General features: G+C 42.3%; 2 protein-coding genes across 2 annotated transcripts in view; one reads left to right on the top strand and one right to left on the bottom strand.

The window, feature by feature from the left end:
- GTF2E2 (general transcription factor IIE subunit 2) overlaps positions 1-17,912 on the top strand; it is a 32,095-nt gene that overhangs the window by 1,735 nt on the left and 12,448 nt on the right. Inside the window, exons 2-4 of the mRNA XM_054986507.1 lie at positions 511-677; positions 10,133-10,224; positions 11,620-11,727. Of these exons, the coding sequence (XP_054842482.1) occupies positions 515-677; positions 10,133-10,224; positions 11,620-11,727 (363 nt within the window). The 5' untranslated portion in view covers positions 511-514. The remainder of the gene's footprint in view (positions 1-510; positions 678-10,132; positions 10,225-11,619; positions 11,728-17,912) is intronic.
- SMIM18 (small integral membrane protein 18) lies at positions 3,300-3,600 on the bottom strand. The gene has a single exon (XM_054986508.1). The coding sequence runs from the start codon at positions 3,598-3,600 to the stop codon at positions 3,307-3,309; it is 294 nt and encodes a 97-aa protein (XP_054842483.1). The 3' UTR covers positions 3,300-3,306.

Here is a 17,912-nt window from a genome sequence, read left to right as displayed (position 1 = left end):
CTGGGTGCTGTTCCACTGCTTCCCAGAAACCCCTGCTCCATTGTCTGGAGGTGGTCTAAAAGCTTATTTGATGGAATCTATACATCTGGGCAATGTAATGGACTGGCATAACCCAGAGTGTGCTATTCTGGTATATATGTACCAGAATGCAAATTCCCACTGTAGCTGTCAGATGAAAATACAGTTTGATTTTGGGGGGGGGGGGGGGCGCTTCATTTTCAATGATTTCAGGTTTACCCCCCCCCCCCTCCCCAGTCCCTGTTTCATATCTGCCATAGCAGGGAAAGAATACTTGATGTCCGCTAATATATCTGCGCGTGATACAGCAATTCCAGTTGGAGGATTCTGGAATCTTGTAGAAACTCAGCAAATACTATAAATACAGCCCTTGCAAAGAGCAATCAGGAGTAATGCACATTATCTGTATCCTGCATTTCTTCAAAGTTATAATATTGAAATTGAGCAGTGTTTTGGCCTGTTAATATAAAATCCTTTCCCCCCTCTCAACAGAATTATGGATCCCAACTTGCTAAGAGAACGAGAACTTTTCAAGAAACGAGCACTCTCCACTCCTGCTGTAGAAAAGCGCCCAGCACCATCTTCTGATTCCTCCTCTTCTAAAAAGAAGAAATCTAAGGTAGAACAGGGTGGATCATCAAGCTCAAAACAAAATGCAGGTTCGTGAAGGGACAAAAATTAGTTTTTTGGATTTAAACACATATTCCATGTTTTCCCCTTAGAATTAATTGCCTTCAATTCATGTCATATGTGACTTTGTATGAACATTATTCTGAGATTTTTTCTTGAACCTAAGCAGTCTTGAGATCATGATTATTGAACGTTCATTTTCTGTTTAAAATTACTTTTGTGCAGGTGCTATGTTACTGGAATTTTAGTCCAACTCCTACAAAGTGCAACATTTTTGGATCTCCCTTTCAGTACATATGTGGCTGCAAAGCTGCTGTGATTCACTCTTGATATTTTCTAGCTCATGCATATGTAATGAGTATAATATTGCGAGAATAATAATCTAATGGTGAAAGGTGAGGTAAAAGTCCCATAAAATAAATTAAAATAAATTCCTAGAGCGGATGTATGTACACTTGATGCAGAGGTGGAGTATGGCCTAAGAGCGTGAATTGGGAAGTTCCTCATTCAGATGTAACCAGACATAAACTGTGGTCACCTTAAGCAATCTGCCATCTCACAATACCCAATCCTCCGGCATCTCCACTTTCTTATTTTAACAATATCTTGTAAGGAAAGATATGTGAACATTCCATCATGAAGTAGTCTAGCAATGAGCAAAACTGCTATTAACATACTTTTCTTCTACTCTGTTGAAAGGCTGTAAAGGGAGGAACGATACGATTTTCTGTACATGTGTTTGTGAATTTTGACATAGTTCTTGTGAACCGTAATCTGTATTTGGTATTGTTATTAGTAACAGAATGGGAAATTATTTGGGTTTCTGCAGAAGTAAGTGTTGGCAAATACTTGTGACACACGTAAAAATAAAATAAAATCTTTAGGGGCCAGGTCAGGTCATTTTGAATTCTAGTCTGGTGACCCTGAATCATGTTCTTTCCCTCTGTGGTTTTTTCCTTCTCTGCCCAAATTATATCAGACTCCTCCCTTTATTCTGACAGTGTTTTTCGGGGCTCCTGCATCTCTCCAGTACAAGTGAGAGCTTCCTTTGCAAAGTCATCCAGGCGATGGATTTCCATGTTGTCATATTTAGTTATTAAGGTTCCCGTCCCTTTGACTCTGCAGTCAAAAATCAAGTAAAATAGACTACTGGCACTAATCCTTTTAGAAGGAAAAAGGCTTTTTAAAGAAGCCCATATGCCACTGGCAGATTTTTTTGCTTTTTCTTATGTGGAATTGTGACCTAGAAACAATATAAATGGAAGGAGCTTAGGAAACAAAAGATTTCTGGGGCACGACTCCACTTTTCCTGGCACCCCATCTGCTTTACAAGAGATTTCTGTTTCTGGAGGTGGAAATTTTTTGTTGGCAGAATCTGAAGCAAGTAAAGAGCAGGCAAGGAATCCTCTTGGGCACTCATAACTGCACTGTTATGTCATAAGCCTCAGAACTCTGTTCGCGTTGTGGTCGAGCCATGACGACACAACTCCCAGACTTAGAAGCAAACGAACTACGGTAGTGCTGTAGCTGCTGAAGCTGAAAGAAAACCGTCAGCCTAGCTGAACACCTGGAACCTGTACAGGCCCTGCAGTACTGAGGCTTTGTTGGGTTTTCCTAGAGTTCAGCTGCAAACCCCCGCCCCCCCCCCCACTCCACTCCACAAGCTGGATCAGCTCAGTTTTTGCACAAATACTTCAGACCCCCAGAAAAATCAAAGGATGGAACTCAGTGCTACATGGGGCTACTGCTGAAAATAGAATGTCCTGATATGATTGTGCTCTGTGTTTCCTGGCATGTACTTCTCTGTCACAGAGGTAGCAGGTGGGGAAACACACAGCGTAACAGTATCAGAATATCATCATACAAGTGGTCATTACAACTGGGGAGAGGTAACTTGACATGGCAGCCATTTTTTACAGCAAGATCCATCTTCTTGTACTGTTTAGTTCTGGTCAGTCAGTGGAGGGAAATTATGGTTGCTTTCATGTTAGTAGAGATCCTTCCTTGTTTAAGTACAAAGAAGAGGTTTGTTTTCTGGAAAACACCTGTGATTTTTTTAACAACCTCCCACTTGTTCCTTAATGAAGGAAACGTGTCAATGTCAGTGTGAAGCTCTGTGGTTGACAAATCTATGATGTAACTATAAAGCTTGTGATTTTGTGATTTTACAAGTTCCTAGGAGCAGTGTCAGCTAAGAACTTCAAGAATATAGAGACAACATGCCTTGCTTGTAGTCTCCTGTGCAAATGCTGTGTAAACAGTGGGGTTGAGTGTGCTCAGGTGTACGTAATTATTCTGTGGTGGTAACATTTTTTTCTTGTTTGGGTTTTACAGAATGTCAAAACAGCATTATGACAGTTAAGCAATGGGGAAATTGATCATATGAACAAAATTTTACTGGAGTCATCAATTCTAATCAACAGCAGCTCATTTAAAAACAAAAAATGCTCATTTTCACACAACACTATGACTGATTGCCCATTATTAAATGTTCTGTGAATTGTTCCAGTTTCTATCCATCAGTGGTCAAAAACATTGCTAATAATGATATTTAAGGCTGAGCAGAATCTGGGTTGAACGGTCCTACGACGCAAGGGGCTTCGTTATAATGGTGAACACTTGTTCGGATGCAAATGCTAGTGGTCGGTTGGTCCACTTCTACACCACTTCAGTTTCACGTTTCCTGAAGCTTTCCATCATAGATCTAACAGGATTAGGTTCATTCTCTAAGTCCTTCATGGTTTTATTTTTTGCACAGCAGCAACAGTCAAGCAGCTCATATAAGAAAGCTAGTACCACTAAACATACTACAGTAAATATAAATATGATCAGAATAACAAAACAGGCAGTGTTCCAGTTGTCGTGGAAAGGGTAAATCTTCTGCACTTGAAAACCAAGGTACTGGTAGATGGGTGCAGTTTCATTCCAATGGGTAGTGTTGAAGGTTGCCATACTTGGAGGATCTTCCAGGTTCTGTCCCAGATGCAGTTCTGTATATCAAAACACACATACAGAAAAAGTGCATTATTTTCGATTTCTTTTAAAAATTGCCTGGTTTTCTCTCACCTGCAGGACAGATCTTTTCTGCCCAGTCCATAGCTTGAACATAGCTCTTTGGCCATACCTCAAAACTCTTTCAGATGTACACAAGGATTGGTATGTCTAGTGGGATTCTTGCGCATTAACAACAAACACACAAACATAGCTCTCCACTAAGAAAAACAAACTGAAAATCCTATTTTCATATTTCCCTTAATTGTGACAGTTTTTTGATATTGAGAGAAAGTCATTAAACATTGATAACTAAGAAATGTTCTGTTACATATTAATAATAATTTACATGCCTTTATAACCATGAATTTTCTTACGAATGAGTATTTCAACTTGGATTTCAATTAAAGGTTGATATACTAAATGATAACTTAAATCTTAACCTTATTATAGAGGATTTATATCATAAACATAGACGATTGAACTACTTTGATAATCTAGATTATTAATAAAAATACTGTTTAAGGAAGATACTTTTCAATATATATAATAATGATTAAATAAGTATTATGAAGTCAAACCTTTTACCCATCGATTACAGATATTAATAGAAGAACCAACAACGATAATATATACTCATTATTGTACCCCTTATAAACCTTGCTAAATTAACCCCTTTTCCCCTCCCCTCTCGCTCTGTCCCCTCTTACTTTACCAAATAGTGCTGTTTAAATTGGATTGATTAAGTTGCTTAATAACAGTTCTCTATAGCCCAAGAGTAAGCCCCTATAGACTATTTGGCCTACTACTACCAACTTGGAGAACTGTAAATAACTGGGGGCCCAGTCTGTGAGCTCCATTCCCTCCCCACCATGCCTCTAATCTGATACTACATATATGCATTTTACAGTCATAACATTTTACAGGATATTTTAGTTTGCTATCAACTTGGATTTTAACATTTCAGTCTGTTTTTTCTTTCTTGTTAAATGTGTCTTGCTTGGGTCTTGTTTTCCTTAAAGGGTGATAACGAACTGAGCATTTTTCTTTTCCGTGATGTTCTGTCTCTGATTGAAAAAGTCTCAATGCCAAGATCTTGCAGTAATGTCTTTCCAGCTTCCTGATCTAAAACTTGGTAGATTGTATCTTGTATTTTGACTTGAAGATGTGTATAATCAATCCATTTATATTTTATTTGGGCTTTTTACAATGCTTCTGTTGTAGATCTGAGTTCTTTTCTTTTCTTTAATATTGTGGATGGCAAGTCTGTAAGTATTTGAATATTTGTCCCTTTGTAGGGGATTGATCCTTTATTTCTTGCTATTTCTAGCATTTTGCTCCTTGTCTTCCAGTCTGGGATCGTGGCTAATATATCTCTCGGTTTATTATACTTTGGATTATTTTGTTACCCCAGGCGAAAAGCCTTGGTGATTATAGGAGTTGCTCCCTTTTCAAGTTGTAAATGCTGTGACAGCCACGATTCTAAAAAGGAGGGTAGATCTGCATTATCAAAATTTCTGAATTTAAGGTTAGATTGTTTTGTCTGGATTTCCAATTGCAATAGTCTTTCTTGTAGCTGTTTATTTTCTTGTTGTAAAATGGCTATTTCAGATCACAGCAAATTGCTTAATATAAGGGCACGATTATTCTTTTGTGCTACTTTGTCTATAGCCGATTTTATTTCAGCAAGTTGTTCCTCAAAGGGTTGAAGAATAGTTGAGACTTTATTCATAATTTTTTGCTCCAATTGAGCAAGCATTCTGGCTAGTATCAGGTCTGCTGAGCTAGATAAGTTGGGTAGTTTATTCTTACCCTCGCTGTTTTCAGCAGCCATTTTGGATGTTGCACTTTTCTTCTCTGTGGCTTGCTGCAAGGCTGGGAAGAATTCCTGAAGCTTTTTTGAAGTGTTTGCCTTCGTTTTTTCCTTCTCAGGGTTTTGTTTGCTCATATTTCTTTCTTTATTCACTTTTAAGTTCTGTTATGATGTTTTATTTTGAGGCTTTAGGGTGGGGAGGGACGGAGCTAACTTTCCATGCTTCCTTCTCCCTTGGAGCTGAAGCCACACCCCCTCTTTTTCCAATTCATCTCTAGTATAAATTCCCCCCTTCCTTTGAAGGACTTGGTTCAGAGACGTTGACACCAGTGTTAAAACTTTAAGTAATGCTAATCTGGATTTGCTCATCAGCTTCAAACCAGGTTCAGAGGAGCCTTAATTAGCATAAACTAATTTATCTAGGTTAACATGAGAATTGATAGCTTAACCATGGTTAGGAAGCCCCAGCATCGTGTCTGCCGATAATCCATTTTGAAACATTATTTTTCACAGGATCTGTTTAGATTACAGGGGAGCTTTGACTCTCAAAAGCCACCCTCTGAAAATCGTGTTGGTCTCTAAGATGATACCCGCTTTGCATGTATTTGTTCAAGAAGCCTTGTTGTCTGGCTTCTCCTTGGCTGGGTTTGTCTTAAGACCTAAGAAGCTACGTGTGTATCACTTGTGTAATGTATGTATTCATTTTGAAAAAGGGGAATGCATCAAAAACTCAAATGGCATGAATACAGTGGAGTGCTTTGGATAGTATTTTGTAGAGAGGTGGTCTCAAAAGACATGCTTCACTAACGAGTTAGGGACCATAGACTTCACCTCTATGTTGCCTTACGCCTTATCTGTGGCTTTAAAGATGTGCTCCTGTGTTAGTGCTTTGAGCTGTTGCTTTAAGTATGATCCTACTGCGTCGTTCTATGTTGACTAATGCCAATCCTAGAATAGTTTATGCTCTGTTTCAGCATTTCTTCAACTCTGTATTGGATTCTTGCTAATGCTATCTCTTTGCAAACTTGCATTTTATTTTCCCTATGGCACTGTTTATTGAAATGTCCTTGATATTGACTGAACTAATCTTACACTACGTAATCCGCCTTGAGTCTCAGTGAGAAAGACGGACTATAAATGACATTGATAAATAAATAAATAAGAATAGAACCTAAAAGTTTTCATTTGTCTGTTTTTGCACAGAAATTGATGAGTGAAACACAGGCTTAGATTATTAAAGTAACTGATTTGTTAATAAGAGGAACTGTAGTTTGCATAGTGCTTTTCTGAAAAGGAATCCCAGAATGTTGAAAATATTAATGATGGTTGTTGTGGGTTTTCCGGGCTGTATTGCCGTGGTCTTGGCATTGTAGTTCCTGACGTTTCGCCAGCAGCTGTGGCTGGCATCTTCAGAGGTGTAGCACCAAAAGACAGAGATCTCTCAGTGTCACAGTCAAGAGAGATCTCTGTCTTTTGGTGCTACACCTCTGAAGATGCCAGCCACAGCTGCTGGCGAAACATCAGGAACTACAATGCCAAGACCATGGCAATACAGCCCGGAAAACCCACAACAACCATCGTTCTCCGGCCGTGAAAGCCTTCGACAATACTATATTAATGATTGACAATGATGACTATTCATTTAACTAGCATGGGGGGAATTAGTAGCATGATGGCCCTTTGGGGGGTTATAATTAAAGATAGTTGAAAAGGAGAGGTGTACTGGTTTGGTGTATATAAAATGCTTTCTAATTTCAATCAGGTTACTATTGGTTATTGGTTCAATCAGGTTACTATTGGTAGAACTGTACAATACTTCAGTATTTAATAGTTATCCAGTATTGGAAGGGAGGGTATCAATATTCAACAGAGACATATTTAATAAAGAGAATGATTTATATACATTTTAATTTGTACTTATGGCAGGAGGATTAGGCATGGTAATACAAGATGGTCTAACTTTATAATAATTGTTTAGCTATCAGGCATAACTATTAATATCATTGAATGTATTTCTGTCATATCTTAGAACTGATTTGACTACGAGTATATTTGCTGTCTAATATGTTTTGGAGGAACACAGTATTAAGGCTGAAATTATAATTTTGAAAGGGAAATTTTGCTAGTAGAGTTAGATAGCTTCAGATTCATCTCTTTTGTTGTATGTCCATGGAAACCATTAGTAGTTTTTCATATTAATAAAAGTGCTTTCTGCTTGGGTTATTTTAACAAGTGAAATTCTACTTACTTACAGTGAAGCACAAGATTTGCCAAGTAGGTTCTCAGGAAGGCATTAAAGCTTTTTAAAGAATTGTATGGCGGCTTGGTTTTGAGTAAGATACAGAATTGAAACGACCAGGCCATATATAATCAGAAATAAGTCCCACAGATTTTAGTGGAACTTTCTGGTAATGACACAAAGGCTTGCACCATTCGCTTGTGCTTGCCAAGTCCTGTCGATTTAAGCGAAGCCGTGTTCATGATATTAACAAGTCACTGAGTCATTCACCAAGAGGTATATAGAGCAGCCACATGTTAAAGGGTTAAGGCTAGTCTAAGCAGCCAAGTTAATGGCAGTTTTTAAAATTCTGTTTAGAGATGTTTAAATTTGGAAACAAAACATTCCTGATAATCCTTCTTAAAAAGCCATTCTTATATATTAGTCTTTACCTTGCTAAATTTGATTGATTAGGTCATGCATAAAAAGGATTCTGTTTACAGAACATTATCTGGGCTTGCTGAGCTCCCTGTAAGATGGATGTTCATCAATTCTTCATGAATGCACAGATGGTAAGATTTTCTGTTAACACAAGAGAAATGTCTCTGTGTTTAAGCAGAAATCTAGCTTCCGATAAAAATGAAACTGCTATTTTTAATTTTTTGTATTTCTGAAGATGGGGGCAGGTGTTCTGATTTTTTCTTTAAAAAGGGCTTTGTTCAGATAATAATGGCAAGAATTTTTTTTTTAAAAAAAATGTAGACCTACCTCTTTTCAGGAAGGATGCTGGAACAGCGCTGATCTGCTGTTTAGTACAGCCTCTGGTACAGCTAAGATGGAGCTCTCCTTCTATTGGCCAAAGCAGAATGCAGCTGACAGCTTCCTTTATGCTCATTTGCATCAGACCCCTTCCCCGAAGAGTAAATCATTCATAAATCGGGATATGCAACAACAGCAAATCAGTTCATCTCCTCTTTCTCTTTTTCATTTTAAACCTTTGGAGTTCTTTAACAGTGAATATGCTTTATAAATAATGTACCCTTTTGTGCTTCTGTTTTGATCTGGCAAATAGTCTGAGCGTAGCATCTATTGTGTTAATACCTGTAGGGTTGTTTTTTCATTTGAATATTAAGCTGCTGTGAAACTTCCATACGCAATCAGGATCATCATAGAAGGCAATTACTGACTTTTGTATAATTATATGATTTTGGAACTTTAAGGTTTATGCAACTTTTGTCTTCCTGTTCTGCTTAGTCAATAATGTTTTGTGGTATAGAAGCCAGTAGACACAGTGACACTACAGTTGTGACTTGCAAATTGCTTCCTTAACATTTTGTCTGAAGTTATTGTTGTTTTCTGACTCCTCTTGGTAACTACAGCAGGCAAGGAAATTAGGTGATGATGTAGGAACTACAATACCTTTGAAATTCTTTAAATTGTGTTCAGATTGTGGTTATTGTTTTCCAAGATACTGGTGGAGGGTTGAAGTGCGGTTTCAGGGGTTTCAGCGGTTTCTCTCTAGCAAGAAGGTTGCATTTGTTGTCAGTTTACCATTTGTGATTAAAAATTATTTGAAATGGCTTGTATGAAGTGTATTTCTCTGTGCAGTTTCCCTGCCTGTACTACATGAGTTCATTGATGAAGAGGTTCTATCCTTTCTAGTTCAAACAAGTTAAGTTTCCCAAAGGAGAGAGGCTAGGTCAGTCTGTAGCAAAGCAAATTTAATATCCTGATTATTAGTTTTCTATTCTCTGTTGAAACATCCCCCACAAATAAGTTCAGAAAAGTTATAAATAAATGCAATGAATTAAAATATATGGGCTGTTGGAATCAGCACAGCACATGGTCAGCACAGCACATTATTCCAAGGAATAAGACCAGAGTTGTGAGGTGGCTGGGTCTTTTGTTCAGCTCACAAAAAATAAGGCATTATATATATGGGTGGGGTATAATGTGGCATGGGTCTCTCCCACCCAGTCTCTCAGTCCCACGTGATGGCTTTTTGGAGACTCGCCTCCAAGCACATTGCATTGTTTGGAATTACTCCCCCAGTGCTTCACTGACTACGAAGCCTCATTCATGCTGTGTGGAAGGCTGGAGGCCCCATTCTTAAGAAATTCTAAGTATCTAGATTAGCTCATTATTGCCACTGCTGCTGAGTTTTGCAAAGCTCCAAGTGTGACTTTTTTTACAACTTGTAAATAGGTGTGCTCATCTAAAAGTGTCGCTCACAATGCAATAATTTCAAGATTGCTCCTTTGTTAGCATATTATACTTTGCAAGTCTGAGATTCTCCAAACATGAAGTTTCTGGATGTGCCTGTGAAGACTGGGTGGACACTGTTGGTTTTCCCCCCACTGTGATTATGATTCTATTTTGATAGATATAAATAAAATCTCCTGTGTCTGATGCCAAAGCAAAGGCCTTTCTGAGAACATCCTGATTTTGTTTTTGTTTTTCAGATCACAGCAATGGATCTTTTAACTTGAAAGCCCTTTCTGGAGGCTCAGGTTATAAATTTGGAGTCCTTGCAAAGATAGTGAATTACATGAAGGTAGAGTTGTTTTTGTCATTTGAGAAGAACATCCTTAATTCATGTTCTAATACAGTTGTCTTCATTTTGGTAGCAATATTTAAATTATGTCAGTTACCAAAACAGTGCTAGATGCAAATAAAGAGAGGGGAGGTACGTTCCAAGCCTGGCTTCACTGAGACTGGAGGGTGTGTGTGTGCACGTATCTTCCTGCTGCCGCAGAGGCCCATTGTTCTCTGCTTAATCCTTCAACATGGAAGACGGGAGTCGGGTAGGGTTTCAGTTAATTGTGTTTGAAGTGTTCTAATTTAAGCTTGGAGCATACGATCACGCCTGGAAACACACATTCAGTAGCATGGCTGCTTCTGACTGCTGCCTTAAAGCATGGCTCTCGCCCCCCGCCCCAGTCTTGTGCCTGGTGTGAAAACAACAGCCAAAGTGAATGTGTGTTGTTGTATATGTACGCTAGAAACCGATTAGTCTTTTAGTTAAAAACTCTTCGTCTTTGAATAAACAAACTGCAGTAAATGTAAGGAACCAATTTAAAGTGCTCGTGGATGATGCCAAGAATTTATCAGCCTTGCAAATGTGAGACATTGTGAGACACGTGCATCTATTATTAATATATCATGAACTGAGAAGATGGCATACTCTTCTGTCAGAAAACACGTACAGTGTAAACAGTCTGTTGTTCTTCTTTGACATTATTTATAGCATATAATGAGATTATTTTGGGCAGTTCCTGGCCTAGAATCTTAGTTTGCATCAAGGGTGGTATTAATCAAAATGTACAGATATGATAGGATTGACTGGTTCCACTGACCTAGTTGTACTGCAGTCCCGATTACTGGATCAAGCAGTGGAGATCTGCTGCTTAGAACTGAAAACCTGACGTCAAAGTGGGCAGTCCTGTATGTTGACAGGAAGCCCATCTTAAGTTGCCTGGTACGATGACATCACAAATCTGCGAGTGGAACTTCCTGCCCAAGAATCGGAAAGGCTTGGCCACGTTGCACAGGAAGAGAGTGTCATGGTACAAGGTGGATAGGCCTACAGTTAAAACTACAAGGCGGACTTGCCCTCTGGCATTTTCTTTCCCCTGCCTAATTAAGTAGGTGTTGCCTTCCTTCCCTGTAAGGACAGGCAGAAGGGATGGCTGCCTTCCTAAATGGCAGAACTATTTTGCTGCAGTGTTTAGTGACATTATGCTGACATCTCTTAATCATTTCATGTTGATGTAAAATGGTAAGAGCCAAGAAAAAGAGAGGTAAGTTCATGGGAATGAACTAGGTTTCACATTTTTAACTTAAATTTTATTTTGCGACATAGTGGTACATAGGTTTGTCATATCACCCATATTCTTCCCCTTTTTTAAAAAAGGAAAGTTGCCCTAATGATGGTGGTCTCTTTCCCCAGACTCGCCATCAGCGTGGGGATACGCACCCGCTAAGTCTGGAAGAGATCCTGGATGAAACGCAGCACTTGGACATTGGGCTGAAGCAAAAACAGTGGCTGACGAGTGAGGTAACCGCAGCAGCAGCATCCAGACTTGACACCTAAGCGTGCTCTGTGTACACTACTCCTGTGTGAAGTGATAGCTCGCTTGTAAGAAACAATTACCTGATTTTATATCATTTTTAATATTTAGGCTTATCTGTCCTAAAAATACTATTTTCTAAACTATACCTTATATACACGCATTACAGGAAGTGTGGAAAACTCCTTGAAATGCATGCAGTTGTTGTGATGGAAGGAACGGGGGGGAAGTGCTTTTCTTTATTGGAAAACACCCTTATAGAGCAATCCTAAGCAGAGTTACTTCAGTCTAAGCCCATTGGTTTCAGTGGGCTTCGATTGTAGTAACTCTGTTTAGGATTGTGCTGATAAGACAAGGATTCCCTGGAAAGAACTTGGTGACATCTGCCGCTATGTATAGGACCTCCTGAGAACATCTGGACTGACCCACTAAGAAGGTTTCCTTCTAGCTCAATACTAGTCAGATAAAGATATAACTGGGCATAAACCCTGGAGAATACCTTTCCAGTAGCAGCTGTGTAATCTGGCATGTAGGGAAGAGATTCAGAGAAATATTCTGCACTAAACAAAGCCCCCCAAAAGCCTTCATAAAAAGAAACACTTTACAGAATAAAGGGAAAAGACTCAAAAGAGGTAAAAAGGGGGGACAAAACAAAATACAGGGGAAAGCACACAATATCACAGCACTCAGACTTTTCAATAAAAGCAATAAAGTTGGTCTAACTTAACTAGTTACACTTTTCCTAGGTTGTAGTAGATTCTTCAGAGTTCCTTGCAGTGACAAGATGACAGACAGGTCTTTAACTTCCACCCACCATCCTCTGGTCCCCAGTTTTCATGCAATTCCAGTGGAGAGACAAGAAAAACCCAAAGCTTGCTGATTTAGCCATACCGGTCACATCTGATACCAGAAGCTAACCTTACCAATCAGAAAATTACCAATATGAATGCCCTTCCCACCAGGTACCGGTTACTGACTAAACTACCATGATAGTTGATCCCATCCAAACTAGTTTTCTTTTGTATAAAAAGGATTAAATATGGCAAGGTTATTTGAATGTGGAATAGGAATGAATGGCTTATTCTAATGTAAACCCCACAAAAATGTGTTTTCTGTCACATTTGCTAATATGAACTTGCTAATATTAAAAATTCATTATAAGCATTAATCTTGGCATGGATTGAATATCCTAATAAAAGTCTGGCGTATATTTCAGACTCCATGCATTCTGGATTTTTAGAGTTTTTTCTCTAAATCAGTGTTTCCTAAACTTCTGACAGCTGAAGTGCCTAAAAAAAAATGAGGTCTTCTTTAAATCTAAATATGTTTATATGTAGAGTATGTATGTGTTTAAATTAGTAATGAAAATTAAGTTTTTAATTTAGCAAAATATAAAAATATCTTCTGATAGGATGTGCTTGAAGTTGTAGATGTAAAATTTGCATTGACATTTTCATAACTAGTCAAAATGTTGACAGAGATAGTATTTTAGAATCCGTGTAATTGGTAAATTTGCACAAGACTGTAATGGACTGGACTTTTAATGGAAGGGCAGGTAAAAGGTAAAGTAGTCCCCTGTGCAAGCACCGAGTCATTACTGACCCATGGGGGGACATTGCATCATGACATTTTCTTGGCAGACTTTTTGCTATGGGGTGGTTTGCCATTGCCTTCCCCAGTCATCTACACTTTACCCCCAGGAAACTGGGTACTCATTTTACCGACCTTGGCAGGATGGAAAGCTGGGTCAACCTGGAGCCGGCTACCTGAACCTGGCTTCCACCAGGATCGAACTCAGATCGTGAGCAGAGCTTGGGCTGCAGTGCTGCAGTTTACCACTCTGCGCCACGGGGCTCCTTGGAAGGGCGGAGGTAGTACTAAATCATACTTATGTTTGGATTTTTTTGTTCTCCCTCTGAGGCGGAGGACATCTTGGGTGTTTCCCTTCGCCCAATCAGGGAGGCAGGAAGTAGAAAAAAAAATCTCTTCCTCTTCCTATTGGCATCTGGAACACCCCACACTCCAGTTCTTTCCTGCCTCCAGGGAGAGCAGTTGCCTAGGCAGTTCTCTCTGCCTATCTTCTTTATCTGCTACTTTTGCTTTCACTTTCTCTTTAAGCCCTTGCTTTCTATTCTCTTTACTCATCTCTCTCATTAGCCTCCCCTCTGTGTCCTGCTCCTTTCCTTCTCTTTGCTCTGACCTTACTGAGTCCCCCTGAGATGGAATCCAGGGACTCCGACGGGAGCTTCATGGATGCCAAGGAGGAGAACTCGGCAGCGGCGATCCCATCCGAGACCCTGAGCGACCTTCCCGGTACCGTCCTGCCCCTCGGGCTGGAATGGAATCCCGGCACCTTTCTGGCTAGCCAGCCGTGTATCTCTTCAAAGAAACAACCCAGAAGAGCTCAGGACCCGAAACCGACATCGCGCACTCGCCGGGAAGAAGAAAAAGGCGCAAAAAAGGCAGCTGCGGAAAAGGCGGGAAAAAGTGGCAGTGTTCGCGATTTTACCCACGCGGCTGAGAACAACATGCTTGCCATCCTCCCGCCGGGAGATTTGGCAGAAAATGACTCCAGGCCTGCCTCACCTGCCTTGACTACTGAAAATGCTGAAGCAGCAGGTACTGTACCCATCGCTTTCGGGCAGCCGCAGACCCATGGAGAGCCCCCAGCTGGGGACTTCATTCCACTCCTGAGACAAATGATAAGGGAAGAGGTTGGAAAGCTTCACCAGCCTGTTTCCAGGTCCCTTAGCAATCGGCCCCTTACCTCTGCCTCCCCTCCTAGCAAGCAGAGACGAACTGAGGTTCACTGGCCAACTAAAGCCGCCGAAAAGTCTGCCCCAACGTACGCCAGGGACAGCGGGTGCTTCTGGGGGGATGCATCATCCTCCGATAACGAGGAAGGGGAACAAGGGGACTTCCTTTCTGAGGAAGAGGAAGAAGAAGAGATGTCTATCCCAGAACAGACTAATAGGCTCTTCAAGGCTGAGGACTACCAACATTTACTATCCAAGACCCTGGCTGCCTTAGAACTCCAGGAGTCTCCGGAAAAGGGGGAGGAGGATCCCAAAGGTGTCAAGGGGTCTTCAAGGCCCAAAGGCTGTAGAGAATTCTTCCCTAGAGATAGTACCCCAGAAAGGGTTTTTCCTTTCCCCGAGTACTTTGAAAGGCAATTGAGGGCAGAGTGGTTCAAACCAGCAGCCCCCAAACAATACCACAGCTCTGTTAAAAAACTTTATGCCTTACCTTCTTTCACCAATGAGTTCGTGCAGGTACCTAAGATCGACGCACCTGTAGTGGCACTCCAGTCCTCCGGCCTGCTGACTGAAGACGGTCAAGGAGCGGTTAGAGATAATTTGGATCGGAAGGCGGAGACTGCACTCAGATGGGCGCACGAGGCGTCAGCTATAGCCATCCGAGCGGCATCATCTGCTTCCATCGTGTCCAGGGCGGCGATCGTATGGATACGTAAACTTATCCAGCTCCTGCCGGGTAACCGCAGGCATCTGCTAGAGGGAGCCAACAGAGTCCTAAAAGCCAACACCTTTACCGCCGACGCCACTCTGGACGCTTTGACTTTCTCTTCCAGGGCAATAGCTTCTGCGACCGCCGCCAGGAGACTGCTTTGGCTGAGAGCTTGGCCTGCGGACCTACACTCAAAGTTTATTCTCATGGCTTACCCTTTCCAAGGCGACAAACTGTTCGGAGAGCCCCTGGACAAGGTCCTGGTCGAGACCAGAGATAAGAAAAGGGCGCTCCCTAAGACACTCAGAAGGTCAGATAAACGCAGTTACCCCTCCCAGTCCTTTCGGTAACAGCATGTGCTACCCAGGTTTCGTCAAGACAACAAACGGCCATCCTGGAGCTCCCCCAAGCCCACTCAAAGGAAAGGAACCTTCGGTTCCAAAGCCTACGAAGTGTCTCAGTACAGAGGGGACCGACAAGGTTTCGGGCCCAAAGCTCCAAAGTCCTGACTCGGAGCAGATTCCGGTGGGGGGGAGACTACAGTACTTCCGTCATGTATGGCAAGAGACTCACTCGGACGAGTGGACCACCAAGGTAGTCTCCCAAGGGTATGTCATCGAGTTCAAATCCCTACCACCGGATCGTTTCCTCAAGTCACCTCTTCGGAAGAACCTGCAAAGAAAACGAATCACCATGAAGGCGATACAGCATCTCCTGGACATCGAAGCAATAGAGCCAGTGGCACACCACGAGACAGGCCTGGGGGTCTATTCCATCTTTTTCACGGTCCCAAAGAAAAACGGAGATTGGAGGGCAATCCTGGACTTAAAGTTCATGAACCAATTCATCCAGCTGAAACATTTCAGAATGGAAACGTTGCGCTCCATCTCCGAGGCTCTCAGGCAGGGGGACTTTATGACCTCGATAGATCTGACCGAAGCTAGATCTGACACATACCCATTCATCCTTCCCACAGACGCTTTCTGAGGTTCTGCGTTGGTGGACGTCACTTTCAGTTCAGAGCGCTCCCCTTCGGTCTGGCCACGGCGCCCAGGGTGTTCTCAAAGGTCTTGATCAATCCTATTGTTCAGCTTCGGGAGTCCGGGATTCACGTCCATCCCTACCTGGACGACATCCTTCTACGGGCACATTCGAGAGAGAAGGCGAGCCAGGACACGTGGACGGTTGTTCGCTGCCTCCAGGCTCATGGTTTCCTGATCAACATGAAAAAGTGCTCCATTGTTCCATCACAAAGGCTCCAACATTTAGGGATGATAATAGACACCAAGAGGGGTCTCATCCTCCTGCCGCAGGAGAAGATTCTTAAAACCAAGGACTTGATCAGATCAGTGATTCAGGACAGATCCACGCCTTTACTAAAGCTGGCCAAAGTGATGGGCACCCTTGTAGCCGCGTGCGAGGCCATCTATTGGGGTCGCTTCCACTCCCGGATTCTACTCAACTTCCTATGTCCCTTCCAATTTCGGATCATGTCCAAGCTCGACTGCCCGGTGATAGTCCCCCGGGAGGTCAAGGAGAGCCTCAGGTGGTGGACCAGGGACTCGAACCTACGTCAGGGAAAGTCCTTCCTGAACCACCAGTCGATACAACTGTTCACGGACGCGAGCCTATCGGGCTGGGGAGCAACCTTGGACGAACACCCAGCACAAGGTTTGTGGTCCAAAGAGGAGTCGCGTTTACCCATCAACTTCCTGGAGATCAGAGCGATCCGCCTGGCTCTAACTCACTTCTCCAACTCAATACAGGGAAAGCACATCTTGATAAGGACGGACAACATCTCTGCCAAATCATACATAAACAGGCAAGGGGGTACCAGGTCCTCCAGGATGCACAAGGAAGCGATGGAAATCATCTCGTGGGCAGAGTCGAATCTACTTTCCATCCAAGCGGAACACATCAAAGGGACAGCCAACCTCCAGGCAGACTGGCTGAGCCAACAGTCCATCCTCCCAGGGGAGTGGTCCTTAAAACAGGAGACGTTCCGCCTGGTCACGGACAGACTCGGGGAACCCATCATGGACCTGTTCGTGACACATCTGAATTGCCAGACTCCCCGCTTCCTGTCGAGGTACCTTCACCCGCTGGCAGAGGGAACCGACGCCCTCTCAGCTCACTGGCCAGAGGGTCTCCTCTATGCCTTCCCTCCTCTTCCGGTTATCCCGAGACTACTCCGGAGGATAGCAGAGTCAGACGGGGAAGTGATAATAATCGCCCCATGGTGGCCAAGGAGACCTTGGTTTTCGTCCCTACAGTCCCTAGCAGTATCACCACCTTTTCGACTGCCTACTGCTCCAGACTTGCTACACCAGGGACCATTCTCCATCCCGATCCGGATTGGATGAGTCTGACCGCCTGGAAATTGAGAGGCAATCGCTTTCCAAATTAGGATATTCCACGCAAGTGGTTCAAACTATGCTGTCTTCCAGGAAGAAGTCGACCATGAGAATCTATAACACCGCCTGGAAGGCCTTCGTCAGGTGGGCAAAGAGGAAAAAGGTGGACTACATGCATCCTCAACTGAACTTCGTGCTGGCCTTTCTACAGGAGGGATTTGATTCGGGACTGAAACCAGCCACCTTGCGCAGGCAGGTGGCAGCGTTATCGTCAGTACTGTCCTCACAGGACAGGCTTAAGTCTGGCTCGACACCCGCACATTCACCGCTTCCTGCGTGGAGCTGCTCTGTTA

The sequence above is a fragment of the Eublepharis macularius genome, chromosome 8 (assembly GCF_028583425.1).
Source record: "Eublepharis macularius isolate TG4126 chromosome 8, MPM_Emac_v1.0, whole genome shotgun sequence".
Taxonomy (NCBI): Eukaryota; Metazoa; Chordata; class Lepidosauria; order Squamata; family Eublepharidae; genus Eublepharis; species Eublepharis macularius.
The sequence above is the reverse complement of the archived record's forward strand: the minus strand, read 5'-3'. Positions and strand labels throughout refer to the sequence as shown.